The 15,176-nt window shown below is 32.1% G+C and overlaps 1 protein-coding gene across 2 annotated transcripts; it reads left to right on the top strand.

Moving 5' to 3' along the window:
- The first annotated feature begins 11,266 nt into the window (after nucleotides 1-11,266).
- On the top strand, nucleotides 11,267-14,709 carry LOC122295079 (metal tolerance protein B). 2 transcript variants are annotated; one of them, XM_043104112.1, is made up of 2 exons: nucleotides 11,267-11,817; nucleotides 13,467-14,709. In XM_043104112.1, exon 2 carries the CDS (start codon nucleotides 13,470-13,472, stop codon nucleotides 14,595-14,597), a length of 1,128 nt encoding a protein of 375 aa, XP_042960046.1. In that variant the 5' UTR covers nucleotides 11,267-11,817; nucleotides 13,467-13,469; the 3' UTR covers nucleotides 14,598-14,709. The 2 variants fall into 2 exon arrangements, with proteins under 2 accessions (XP_042960046.1, XP_042960045.1); XM_043104111.1 differs by having other exon boundaries at nucleotides 11,269-11,817; nucleotides 13,470-14,709.
- Nucleotides 14,710-15,176: the final 467 nt, after the last annotated feature.

The raw sequence follows: 15,176 nt of genomic DNA, 5'->3' as shown, positions 1-15,176 counted from the left end.
TTTGGAAAATATTTTTATTGGTAACATTATAATATATTCGTCTGTGACATATATTGTGCAAATCTGAAATTTACACCATTTTTTTCTTTTCCAAATCAGAGACAAATATATTTAGTACCATCAAACATAATATATTATATATTGAAATTTTTATTTATCATTTTATTTATTGTCATTCTCTCAACATAATTTGTTAACGTGACATTAAATTATCATTCCATAAATAAAATATAAAAAATAATTTTTAATTATTTAATAACACATTATGAGATGGTAGGCAAATGATAACATGTTATACCCTTTAACTACCAAAAATTGATATTTTTCATCATTTATTAACATTTCATGGTTGAGATTGTACTATCTCTTATATCTTTCATCCATCTTAATTGTCGTGATTAAGGCTATGTTTGGATATTGAGCTGATTTTATATTATGTGTTTAAATGTAAATATATTGAGATATGTATTTAAATATATGAAATAGATTGAGATGAGTTTAATTTTTTTTTATAAAAAATTAAAAAAATAATAAATTTTATCAATAATTAATTTTGAGATAGATTAAACTCGAGATCACTTTAACAACCAAACATAACCTTAAACTATCGTACGTTGAAGGTGTAAGTTTTTTATAATTGAAAGCTAACAAAACGTTTAATTTCGGCAGTTTTAATTGCCAAGTGTGCAACCATTTAGCAAAAATATACTTAGACCAACAATAATAAATATTACAGAATCCAATTAATGCGTTTATCTTTCTTTGAATTGAAGACTCAAGCTTGAAGAAGGCCGCAAGAATACATGTTTTCCTGACAAAGCTATCAACATCTACTTATACTGCCCAAAAACTATAGGAGAGATAATAATTTCAGTTGTGAGTGAGTGTTACGTAACTATTTTAAAAAAAAGTGAATAAATATGTGATTTATATGAAAAAAAAAATTTAATTTTTTAATAATAAATTACATTTTTTTAAAGCGATTGCATGACGTTTGCATATTTTACGATTATATGTAATATTACTCATTAAAACAATTACTAATTTTTTCATATAGATTTCATATTTGCTTATTTTTTTAAAATAAATTATGCGGTACTTGTGCACTCTATAATTATAAATATTATTTCTCAAATATAAATGATGTAATACTTTTATCTTATTATAATATGTTATATAATTAATTTGTTAACATAAATGAATAATGTTATATATAGTTTTAAGATGTGTAATTAAAAAAGTTGAAAAAATATGAACCACATGAAGAAACTAATTTTTTTATGATAAATTCTATTATTTTTAAAAAAAGTATATATAATTTATACGCTTAAGACTATATCTAACATAAATAATGCTTCAAATAGCACAAAAAATCGTGACAATGGAATGACTGCAGCCACCCACTAAATTCATTCCCCTAAAGTCAATTTTAGATTGCCTTTATATACGTTGGATAGGTTGAATTTGGTGTTAGGATAATGATACCCTTCTAACAGGTAAACAACCAATTTACAATTGATCTGATGCTCTTAATATTTAAACGAAACTTTAGCTTATCTCAATTCATCTCATTTAATTATTATAACTTTTTAATTTTCAATATAAAATATAATAAACAATTCAACTTTTTAAAATTTTTAAATAATAATAATATTAAAAATAATATTATAATAATATTTTATTCAACTTTCAACTTTCGAGTTGAACCCAACTCACTATTCAAACCAATAAATGCCAATAAGAGACCAACTGTAACCTCCTTCTACGTATTGCCAACAGAATTAAAATCCTAACTCCGGCAGTTATAAAACATATAGTAGTGTTTGACTATTTACGCTTATGTAAATTGATGCCTCAATTTGAAACTTTTGCACATTTGATTTTCAGAATCAAAAATTTTAAGTTCTTTTATATTTTTTTATGTACTCTATTAATATGATTAGCTGTATCACTTTTTTAAATATAAAATAATTTATTTGATCAATTATATTAATAAAATATATAAAAAAATATGTAAAAATAACTATACATAGCATAACTCTTTCAATATTCACATTTTTTATAATTTGATTTCTCAGTCAATCATCCATTTGAAAATTAATGGGAGATGACGTGTCAGCTTTTGATTGATTGATAACAATACAACATTCAATCGAATGGGTTGCCTTATGCCATTATATAAACTTTTGCAATTTTGATGTCTCAATTTGTAAGTTTCGTAAATTTAATTTTCAATATAAAATTTTTTATATATAGTCATTTTTATGTAATTTTTATATATTTTATTAATGTAATTGACTGTATCACTTTTTTTAATATAAAATAATTAATTTGATCAATCATATTAATAAATTGTACAAAAAAAACATAAAAATAACTATACATAACATAACTCTTTTAAATATTTACATTTTTTATAATTGGATTTCTTGAGAAGTCACCCATTAGAAAATTAATGGGAAGTCACGTGTCAGTTTTTGATTAATTGATAACAATACAACATCAGTCAATCGAATGGGTTGACTTATGTTAATGTATAAACTAAATTACTAAATTCAACCCTTCTCATTCAGAATTTAGTTTTTTATTAGATATAAATGAGTCATTCTATTAAGTTTTTTATTTCAATTTCATTTAGATGTAATGGGTCGAATTACATTTACCAAAAGAAGAATTTGCTTACCATCATCATATTTCGCATTTAATAATTGAATGAAAAATAATTTTGTAATAATTTAATGCTAGGATGATGGTAAAATGAATGGTGTATAACATTTCTCTTATTAAATTGTGTTTCGTTGAGTCACACCGACTCATTGAATAGTATATAATACTCCCCACACATATAATCTAAGAAAGAAAAGGCTATTTTGAATAAAAATCGATAACATTTTCATGAATTTTTAAAATTTAAATTATTTTTCAATTTGTGATTAAAAAATTTTGGGATTTTAGAAATAAAAAATCGAAAAATTCGGTCACATAGCATCATCCATAAAACATAGTTAATGTCTTTTGTTCTCGTCTGCTTGTAGCACTTTGAAATTCTTCTTATAAAGTTTTTCTTCTTCTTTATTCTTGTGTACGTCTCTAACATTATTAGTGCTCGGTCGTCCATAATAATTTATTTAAGATCCAAGGAGGTGGGGTTGGGACCTGGGACCGACAAGCAGTCACACAATGACGTTGAAATTCTCAATGTTTCTTAAAATTAAAAATAAATAAAAAAAAATCATTTTTTTCCTTTAAATTAGCCAGAAACACGATATTGGAAAAATTGGGTTATGTTGTAAAACACATATTAATGATGACAAATAAATAAAGAGCAACCATCAAACAAGCACAAGACACATAATTTACATGGTTCGACAATGTGTCTATGTCACAAAATTGTAAAAATTTTATTAATTTAAAAGAGATTACAATCACACAATCTCAACTTACTCTCTTTAAACTTTTTCTCTCACGCTATGCACTCACACTTTGCGTCTCTTTGTTTACTTTGAAACTGCTGAAAAACGTGTACAAGAGATTAATTTGGAATTGGCTAATAAATACGTTTTTCACTTGAGCGGCATGTCGAGCGAATAACCAATGAACATTTACTCGAGTTGTGTATCGAGTGTAGCTCGTGTGAACACTAGGATTTGTGTCTTACTCGAGTCCACTATCGTGCAAGACTCGAGCTAACTCACGAGTTCAGTTTTGTTCAAGAATCAGGTCGAGTAAATGTCGAGCGAACTCACAGATTGCACATTTTCTACTCAAACTCGGCTTCACATGCAACCCAATAATCTCCTTCTTGGAGACTGGTTCTCCACATGCTAGCCATTGTTTCCAACCAAGCCTTATCACCTTTGCAGCTCACAACTCAATTCTTCAAGCCAGAAGATACACTAAAGTTGAGCCTGACTTCAGTCACTCATGAGCATTGCCTTCAGTCAACACATCCATTGGGTAACTCACAACTCCCACTGCACTAGGAGTATCCGGTTTTGAATAGATCCTTACAACCTTAGCCAACTTCTCCAAGCTTATATGAGGAACGACAAAAATGACTCACTATTGCTTCCTCATCTGATTCGGGCAACCAAGCTTGCCTTTTTACACTTTTATATTTTTCTGCACATCATTAGACCCTGATGTCAAATACAAAGAGTTAGATTTCTTACCACATGCCAAGACCAGTGCACCCTTAGTGATCTTCCATGCTCCTCCAGAAAATATTATTGCATAACCGTTGTCATCAAGCTGTCCTACAGAGATAAGGTTCTTCCTCAGATCTAGAACGTGTCTGACTTACTATAAAGCCCACCCACCCTTGTTTGGAAGTATAATGTGCACGTCACCTTGATATGAACCCGCAAAATTGGAATGTATTGAACCCACAATCAATTTGAAAACTCATTTAAGAAAGTCAAAATCAAGTCCATAGATGAAAAATCTAGACTTGTTAAAGAACTCATTTCAAGAACCTAAATTATATTAAAATTTAGACCTGTTGAAAAACTTGTCTCAAGAATCTGGATTATAAAAGAAGAACGCCACAAATGTTATGATTTACCTTTAATAAGTTCAAACGTTCAATCAAAAACAAGAAGAGATAAACTCAACTCACAATAAATAAAATTCATCAATTTTTATAAACTTTCATATATTTCAAAATAAGGCAATAATATTTAGTACCATCAAACATAATATATTATATATTGAAATTTTTATTTATCATTTTATTTATCATCATTCTTTCAACATAATTTCTTAACGTGACATTGAATTATCAGTCCATAAATAAAATATAATAAATAATTTTTAATTATTTAAAAACACATTATGAGATGGTAGGAAAATGATAACATATTATACCCTTCAACTACCAAAAATTGATATTTTTCATCATTTATTAACATTTCATGGTTGAGATTGTACTATCTCTTATATCTTTCATCCATCTTAATTATCGTGATTAAAGATATATTTGGATACTGAGCTGATTTCAGATGATATGTTTGAATATAAATATATTGAGATATGTGTTTAAATGTATGAAATAATTTGAGATGAGTTTAATTTTTTTTTTTTTTTTATAAGAAGTTAAAAAAGTAATAAATTTTATCAATGATTGGTTTTGAGATGGGTTAAACTCGAGATCACGGTAACAACCAAATGTAGCCTTAGACGATTGTACGTTGAAGGTGTAGGTTTTTTATAATTGAAAGCTAACAAAACATTTAATTCCGGTAGTTTTAATTGCTAAGTGTGAAACCATTTAGCAAAAATATACTAACAATTAATTTTAAATATTTACTGTTGTCTAAATAAACTTAGACCAACAATAATAAATATATAGAATCCAATTAATGCATTTATCTTTCTTTGAATTGAAGACTCAAGCCTCAAGAAGAGCGCGAGCATATATGTTTTCCTGAAAAAGCTATCAATATCTACTTATATTGCCCAAGAACTGTTTGAGACACGATAGTTATAGTCGTAAATGAGCAAACACTATATAATTATTTTGAAAAAAATAAATAAATATATAATTTATATGAAAAAAATTAATTTTTTAATAATAAACCATACTCTTTTTTAAAACGATTGCATGACGCTCGTACATTATACAATTATATATATTATATTTAGTAGACATTTTTTATAATCACTATGTGAATATAATATTGTATATATTATATTATACAATCATTATGTAAATATTCACATTTTTTATAATTTGATTTCTCAATTAATCACGCATTAGAAAATTAATGGGAGGTGACGTGTTAGTTTTTGATTGATTGATAACAATACAACATCGAATGGGTTGGCTTATGTCACTATATAAACTAAATCGCTAAATTCTAACTCTTCTCATCGTGCTTAGTCGAGTATAGAAATTTGATAACTCTATCAGTTATGTTGTTTTTTAAACTTAAGTCTTTAGAAATTAGCCGTTTAGATTAGGCTATATCAACTACATTAGTATATTGAGAAGTTATTAATGTTTATAATTGACTTGTTATTTAAGTTAAAATTATATATCTTTTTTAATGAATAGATGTGATTTGCTATTCAAAAAAAAAAAAAGAAAAAAAGGAACTCTTCTCATCCTATCAAGTTTTTTTTTTTTTTTTAAATTTCATTTAGATCTATTGCGTCGAATTACATTTATTAAAAGAAGAATTGGCCTACCATTTATAAATAATTTTGTAATAATTTAATGTCAAATGATGGTAAAATGTGTTTTGTTGAGTCACACCGGCTCATTGAAAAGTATGTAATACCCTACACACACACACATATATGTATATATAAGAAAGAAAAAACTATCTTGAATAACAATCGACAACATTTTCCTGAATTTTTAAAATTTAATTTATTGTTCAATTTGTGATTCAAAGAATTTGAGATTTTAGAAATATAAAATCGAAAAATTCGGTCACATAGCATCATCCATAAAACATAGTTAATGTCTTTCGTTCTCGTCTGCTTGTTGCACTTTGGTATTCTTCTTAAAAAGTTTTCCTTCTTCTTTGTCCTTGCCCTTTGTTCTCGTGTACGTCTCTAATATTAGTACTCCGGTCGTCCATTATAATTTATGTAAGATCCAAAGATTTTTTTTTTTTTTTTTGGTCTAGGGACCGATAAGCAGTCAGACAATGATGTTGAAATTCTCAATGTTTCTTAAAATAAAAAAAATATAAAATCTTTTTTTCTTATTAATTAACAAGAAACACGATATCAGGAGAACTGAGTTATATTGTAAAACACACATCTATGATGACAAATAAATAAAGAGCAATGATCAAACAAGCACACGATACACAATTTATGTGATTAGGCAACGTGTCTATGTCCATAAAGTTGTAGAAATTTTATTAATTTAGAAGAGATTACAATCACACATTCTCAACTCACTATCTCTAGACTTTTTTTTCTCTCACAATATGCACTCACACTTTACCTCTCTTTGTTCACTCTGAAATTGTTGAAAAACGTGTACAAGAGATTAAACCAGAATTAGCAAAAAAAAAAACGTTATTAACTCGAATGACGTGTCGAGCGAATAATCAATAAATATTGGCTCGAGTAGTGTGTCGAGCATAGCTCGAGCAAACATTAGGATTTGTGTCTTACTCGAGTTCATTGTCATGTGAGACTCGAGCAAACTCACGAGTTGAGCTTCGTTCAAGCGTTAGGTTGAGTGAATGTCGAGCAAACTCACGGGTTGCACATTTTCTGCTCACAAACTTGGCTTTAAATGCAACACAACAATCTTCTTCTTAGAGGCTGGTTCTCCACATTCTAGCCACTGTTTCCAACCAAGCCTTATCACTTTTGCAGCTCACAGCTCCCTTCTTCAAGCCAGAAGACGCACTAAAGTCAAGCCTGACTTCAGTCTCTCATGAGCATCGCTTTCAATCGCACATCTATTGGGCAACTCACTACTCCCACTACACTAGGAGTATCCGGTTTTGAACCGATCCTTGCAACCTTAGTCAACTTCCCCAAGCTTACATAAGGAATGACAAAAATGACTCAATTTTGCTTCCTCATCTGATTCGCGCGACCAAGCTTGCCTTTTTGCACTCTTATATTTTTATGCACATCATTGGACCCTGATGTCAAATACAAAGAGCTAGCTCTTACCATGCACCAAGACCAGTGCAGCCTTAGTGATCTTCTATGCTCCTCTGGAAAATACTATTGCATAATCGTTGTCATCAAATTGTCCTACAGAGATAGGGTTCTTCCTCAGGTCTGGAACGTGTCTAACTTGTTATAAAACCCACACACCCTTGTTTAGAAATGTGATGCGCACATCACCTACTCTCACTACATCCAGTGGCTCTCCATCAATCGTGTACATTTTTCCAAAATCACCAGTAACATAGTTTTATATGATCTTTTCAATGTGAGGTGCTATAGAACAAAGCCCTTGAATCCAACATTCAATTATCGATTGGACTGTGTGTTGCAAGGATTAATGCATTTTGTATTTCTTCTGCCACTGCATTCACAATGTCATTCTTAACACTTTCCTGATTCTGGCAATCTCTCTTGATGTCAACTCCAGCAAGTGATTTGTTTCTCAGATCTCGTTTTGTTATTGCTCTTACTCTTGAAGCTTGATCTATCATTTCTTTTACCCTGATTGTCAACGTTCAGAACCAGTCCTGAACTAGAAAGCTCACCAGAGTCTCTTTTGCGTACTTCTTCATTAAGGATCATGTTACGCACATCATCGTATTTTAGTTTCATCTTACCAGCTGAACTACTCACCGCCATCCTCATGGCCTCCCAACAATTTGGTAGCGATGCCAACATAATCAACACTCTGATCTCCTCATCAAACTCAATCTCTACATAAGACAATTGATTTGTGATCGTATTAAAGTCATTCAAGTTTTGGGCCACATACATACCTTCTAACATTTTCATATAAAAAACTTTTTCATCATAGGCATTTTGTTATTTGCTAACGACTTTTCATACATACCTGACAAAGCTGTCGCGGTTCTCTCCTCAATAATGTTGTGCACCATCATTATGGATAGAGTCAATCGAATAACCTTCAGAACTTGTTGATCCAATAGATTCCATTAAGCATCGTCCATGCTCTTTGGCTTTTTTCTCAATAGTGGAAGATGAAGTTTCTTCTCATTAAGATAGTCCTTGATTTGCATCCTCCAATATCCAAAGTCAGTGTCATCGAATTTCTCAATTTTAGGTGCTTTCAGTTTGTCTCCAACTATCGTTCTTTTTCAAACTCGAACCTTGATTTTTAATTAGGGGTGACAATTTGTTACATGATTCGTTAACCCAACACTAACACAACATGATAATAGCGTGTTAGGGTTTAGTCTTAACGAGTTCGGATCAAAACTGGTTGACCCATTAAGACACGATTGCTTAACGGGTTGATAACAGGTCAACCCGTTATGACATGTTAAGAAAGTTAAAATTACAATTATACCCTTATACCTAAAAGTAAAATTATTAAAATTTTAATTTCAATATTTTCATTATTTGGATTGTAATTTTAGACTTATAGTTAGTTGTATAATTTTTATAGATATTATGATTTTAACATTTATATAAAATTCTACTAAATTTAATCAAGTCAAACTGGTTAATTTCGGGCCTATTTAATCCATTTACATAAATAATTTGAAACAGGTCGTATTGTGTCTTGTTAATCTATTTCGTAATATTTGATAATGGGTCAAAACGAGTTGATAAGACATAACCTATTATGTTAATTAGTCATGTTAGGGTTTGAGATTTTGACATGATAATCTTAACTGGTCGGGTTAGGGTTGACCTATATAGTATAATATACATATTTTGATACGACACGAATACGACCCGTTAACACGATTTGACACCTATATTTTTGATACTAGTTGTTGTAAAATACGCATAAAAATGACAAACAAATAAAGAGCAATGATTAACCAATCACACGATATACAATTTACATGGTTCTACAATGTGTCTACTTCTACAGAGCTCTATAAATTTTATTAATTCAAAGGAGATTATAACCACATAATTTCAACTCACTCTCTAGGACTTTTTATCTCTCATAATATGCGTTCATATTTTGCCTCTATTTGTTCACTTTTAAACTGCTGAAAAATGTGTATAGGAGGTTAAAATATTATATGTATATATATATAATAGAGCTGGAAACGTTAATTGGAAAGAGGTTTGCTAGGGACAACCGTCCCATATCCCCATTGCAGCCTCGCGGCTGATGTGGCAACATTAAAAAAAATAAAAAAAATAAAAAGAATAAAGAAATAAAGAAAAGCGGAAGAAATGAGGGAGATCAATGAAAAGCGGAAGAAATGAGGGAGATCAATGAAAAGCGGAAGAAAGGAGGGAGACCAAAAAGCAGAGAGGGATATCAATGAAAAATGAAAGCTGATGTTAGTTCGAAACCAGAGAGGGAGAAGCTGGATGCGTCTCTCCTTGCCATTGGACGTTGGAGGGAAATCGAATCAAAAGAGCTACTTTGGGTTGGACGTTGTAGAGGGAAACCAGGGAGCGAAACTAGAGAGAGAGATCAAAACTTATTTAACTCTGTACCTCTGCTTTGTGGGTTTAGCCTGTGGAATGTAACGTGGTTGCAACAAGATTTCCAAACTAAGCCAGATGCTCAAGAACCTAGTATTTGTGTAGCTTGGAGCATATTATTCTATCTCTCCTAAAAATCTCTCTAAAGATTGAACTGAACAATAGAACAGAGAAAAAGAGAAGGAAAAAAAAAAGATTTGGAGCTTTGAGAACAATGCTGAGTTTGGATAGTGGTATACGATACTCTTAAATTGATGCTCCACATAAAATTGATGATAAATCGGTCCTACCCACAACGACGACAACGCCGCTTCCCTTACCCACAACGACGACCACAACCACTCTTTGGTTTCAAAAAAATACACACGAATACACTCTTTGGTTTCTGACAATGCAACTCAAAATTGCAAAAACAGACTTTTTGTTTCTTTATTCCTTCATCTCCTAGGTTCATTCGTACCCAAGCAACAATCTAAACATTTCAAGGGTTTCAAATTTTTTTTTTTTGCACGAACACTATATTTCAAATAAAGAAATTTGGGATCGTTTAGTTATGGAAAAATTTCCAAAAATCAGATCTCTGTGAAACTTTTTGATATTATTTTTTCACAAAATCGTCATACAAAGAAGAAGACTAAGGTTCTCTGGCAGAGGAAGGAGGGAGGGGGCTTCTTCGTTTTCGGTGGGACATCAAACTGAGGGAGGGAGAGTAAGAATCTTGGGAAAGACGAAGTGGGTATCTCTATGCTTGGGGAAGATGAAGGAACATATGTACTTATTTGATTTTGAGATGAAGAAATTGTGTTGAAGTACGGTAAGACGAATCGAAAATAAGAAGGACCGGTTAAGAGATATGAAGAAAGAAATGGTGCCGTTTCCATTTAGTGCTACATAGGAAACGAAGCCGCAGTGGAGATAAAGCGCGGTTGCCTATAGAATTTCTGAATTGGAAAACAGTATCGTTTATTTTTTATTTTTTTGAAAAATCTAGTTCTAAGTATAATTGTGCATTAATATTTGTACTAATCTAATGTGATTAGTTTAAAAATAAATTTTATTAAAAATAGTATTAATTTAAATTTTAATTATAAAATAATCAATATTAATATATAAATTAGTAGATGATTTTATTTATACGCAGAAAAACTTTTTTTTTTTTTTTTTTCACCTTGAATGGCGTGGTGAGCGCGCTTCGAGGGAACAACTAATGAACATTGGCTGTTGCGCAAACAAGATTTGGCTGTTGAGCGAACAGCCTCTGTCATGTGAGACTCGAGCAAACTCACAGATTACGCCTTTTCTGTTCCCGAGCCATCTGAATGCAACCCAACAGGTTAATCCCAACGTACGAATCTGAGGTGAGTTGAAACGAGGGAGAATTTTGCGTTGCGTTGAGTTCGAATTTCTTACTTGGTAGGCGAGGAAAGCGTGAAGCGATAGATATATATTGATACGTAGCTTTCCAACATTTACGCCTGCAAGTGCACGATACGTAGGCTTTACGACTTGGGCGTAAATCATGCGGAAAACGAAACATTCCACACGGTCTACTCTGGGGGTCGGTCTGTGTTTCTATGTGACTATGTCTGCTCTTAGACCGTTGATCGCGTTTGATTCTTTCCCTGTTGATCATTTCATATAGACCTTAACCCTTCTTATTCCTCAACCTATCTATGAGATCGAATTCCTAAACGAGTCCCCCTTACAGGCTTCTCTGACTTCTCATCTGCTTCTCAGGTACATCTATCACACCTCTTTGATCCTTTTTTTTTTTTTTTATAGAAATTATTTGCTATGATCTTAAAATTATCCAAAATTTTAAGCCTTTTTTTGGTAATTCTCGTTGTATTTCATACTTTTGGATTCATGTTTGTATTGGTTTGTCAAAAGATTCATGGTGGACCATGATGGTGCGTATTTCTTTATATTTCGGTAATGGGATGTTGTAGTGCTTAGTGCTTTTCCTCTTGCAGTCTAAACTCATCTAAGCTTAGTGATTTAATCCCAATTAAATTGGAGTCTTCTACGGATCCTTGTCAGCTAATTTTGGGGGACTGGTGGTTTGATCTGTGAATTGTCAAGTGGCCCCTCTTTTTTGAGTTTTCATGCTGTTGGTGAAGAAATCATTCTTGTAAAAAAAAAAAAAAAAAACGCCGAATAAATATCAGTTTTGTGTTTGAAGGTTTAGTTGATGAATTCGTCTTGCTAATTTTGTAGCTTTCAATGTTATTTGCTGGATAGCTTTTGGGATTCTTGATTGTTTGCCTTCATTTAATTATGTTTATACTTTGGATTAATTATTTTTAAATGGGAATGTGTAGATTATGCATATAAGTATTAAGAGTAGTAGGACAGAGTGGAGGAATGCTTTGTATTCTGTGACTTTTACATAGTCATCAAATTTAATTGGAAATTGCATGTACAGTTACAACTTACAAGGTGAGGTATTTACAATGGTATGAAAAGTTGGGGGCCTCACGAAATGAATGGAGTTTGAACAGTAATATCAGCATGACAAGTGATGCTAAAGAAGATGAATGAGAAGTGTAGGCATTCGTAAGATGTTAGTGATAGCAGACTTCAGTACAGAATCTGGCAAGTCATTTTTAGTTTTTGATCTCTCATATGAATTAATGACTAAGTCATTAGATGGAGAAGATAAAATTGGTTAGGTTGCATTAGGTTCCACTAGAAGGACCAGAGGAGTTGAACGTGGGTGCACATCATCATGGTGAGAAAATGCATATTGACATATGATATCACAAAGGTACATGACCAAAGATAGAGTCAAATAACGAAAAGGATCTCAGTATGCATGACAGAATGTAAAGAAATTTTGAAATACAAAACTCTGCATTGTGGTTTGCCCAATCCCATAGCGTTACGTCAACTTTTAGCATGATTAAAGCTTGAAGAAACCCTTATATTTTAATAATATCTTTTGATGTTCTAGGATAGATTTTGGGACAGGGACACTTGCATGACATACAATAGGGCTACATAGACTGTGCTGGACTTGATAAAAAAAGGTAATATGGTCCAAATTCCGGTCTTCAACTTATCACAAGTTGATAAACTGTCATCATGATTTCTTCTGCGCCCATATCCAAGCCTCTGATCTTAGCTGACTTCATCAATTGGATCTGGTCATGTATTAGAAGCTGCCTAACATATTCTGTTTTCAGCCATGGTTCAAAAGCACTGGCTGATCTCTAGCGGTCCTTTTCCTTTCCTCATTTTTAAGATTCTGTTTGAAGTCATTTGGTTGGTAGCCTTAAGTATGACATATTTTTAGTGTGTGAAGCTAATTAATGAAATTATTGACTCTATTTGTTTGGGTTTAATGTATTTCTTTCACAAAATTAACCAGTCAGATTTTTTTGAAGCAGATGGAGCAAGAGGAAACGCCCATCTTGAGAACAAATTCCCTGGTGGAAATTGAGATTCCAGTAGTTTCTGAAAAAATTGATGTCCACTCTCTGCCACAGAATTTACCTCGCAAACATCTTTGTGCTTTCTCCAGACAAGAAAATAGTACTTTGGAGTCAGAACAACGATCAAAGTCCGTGGTAAAACTATGTGGACTTATCATTTTTTATATACTAGTAATAATAGTAGAGATTTTTGGTGGTGTGAAAGCCAACAGCCTGGCAGTTATCACAGATGTAGCCCACTTGCTCTCTGATGTTGCCGGATTGTCCATTTCTCTTTTAGCTGTATGGGCTTCAGGTTGGGCGGCAACATCTCACCATTCTTTTGGATACAATCGTCTTGAGGTTTTGGGTGCCCTACTATCTGTGCAGCTTATATGGTTGATCTCTGGGATTTTAATTTATGAAGCCATTGACAGAATTCTTCACAAAAACGCAAAGGTGAATGGGATGCTTATGTTTGCGGTTGCAGCATTTGGATTTATCATTAACTGTCTGATGGTTGCATGGCTTGCTCACAATCACGACCACAGCCACACTCATCATGCCTGTGGACACGTGGATCATAATCATGATCATGAAAAGGAGGAACTATGTGCAACAACCGAAGAGGAGACTCACTTGGTGTCAGATTCTCCAGAAAAGTCCAAAATATTAAACATAAATGTCCAAGGGGCCTACCTGCATGTCTTGACTGATCTGATTCAGTCTGTAGGGGTGATGATTGCTGGAGCCATCATATGGGCAAAGCCAGATTGGTTAGTGGTTGATCTGATCTGTACTCTTATATTTGCAGTTCTTGCTTTAAGTACTACTGTGTCTATGCTTAGAAATATATGCGGCATACTGATGGAGAGGACTCCAATTGAGATTGATATTGATAAGCTAGAAAATGGCCTCAAGTGTATCAAAGGAGTTCAGGATGTTCATGACCTACATGTTTGGGCAATAACTGCGGGGAAAATTGTGTTATCTTGCCATGTAACAGCTGAACCTCTAGTTTCCTCAAGTGAATTGATTTGCAAGATCAGAGATTTCTGTGAAAGAACATACAGAATACATCATGTAACTGTGCAAATTGAATAGCAACTTATACATTTAACATTCCTTCTCTCTTGTTTAACTTTCTTCAGTTCTTACCCTTTAAGTTATGAGGAAGAGAGTTATGAAATAAAAAGGCAAGGCCATTGTTGACCAAGTTAGCAGTTTATAATTTTCCAATAATGTGTAGCAAGTAGTTCAATTGGATCTGTTTTGATCTAGTTCAGGCATCATCCATCTGCTTCTTTTATGATAATTGAACTTTGAGATGCTGCTGATGAAGATATATATATTTCAAGTTTTTAATCTGATTAGCATGTTATGCCACTGTGTTTGACATCACTCTCAGCATTTTATTCCTAACCCCTTGTGTTTAGAAGTTTATCTAAGATGGAATAGAAAGAAAATGATGGAGAGATAAATAGAAAGCATATGGTTTGTTTATACTAGAAGATATAAAAAGAGAAGGAAACATATTTATTTAGGGCCCATTTGAACTTGAAAGATACTGAGATCAATTCAATTCAATCTAATTTTAAGTTGAGTCTAACATCGAAACACCTAAATATTAAATCACTAAATATCACTCAACTCAAAACCTCTTTACATTTGAGACCAACAATT

This window comes from Carya illinoinensis, chromosome 14 (genome assembly GCF_018687715.1).
Source record: "Carya illinoinensis cultivar Pawnee chromosome 14, C.illinoinensisPawnee_v1, whole genome shotgun sequence".
Classification (NCBI taxonomy): Eukaryota; Viridiplantae; Streptophyta; class Magnoliopsida; order Fagales; family Juglandaceae; genus Carya; species Carya illinoinensis.
Note: the sequence above shows the minus strand (reverse complement) of the source record. Positions and strands in the feature narration are given on the sequence as shown.

Bases quoted from the DNA above. Each gene is read 5' to 3' on its own strand.
- LOC122295079 (XM_043104112.1), top strand. From the start codon at position 13,470: ATGGAGCAAGAGGAAACGCCCATCTTGAGAACAAATTCCCTGGTGGAA.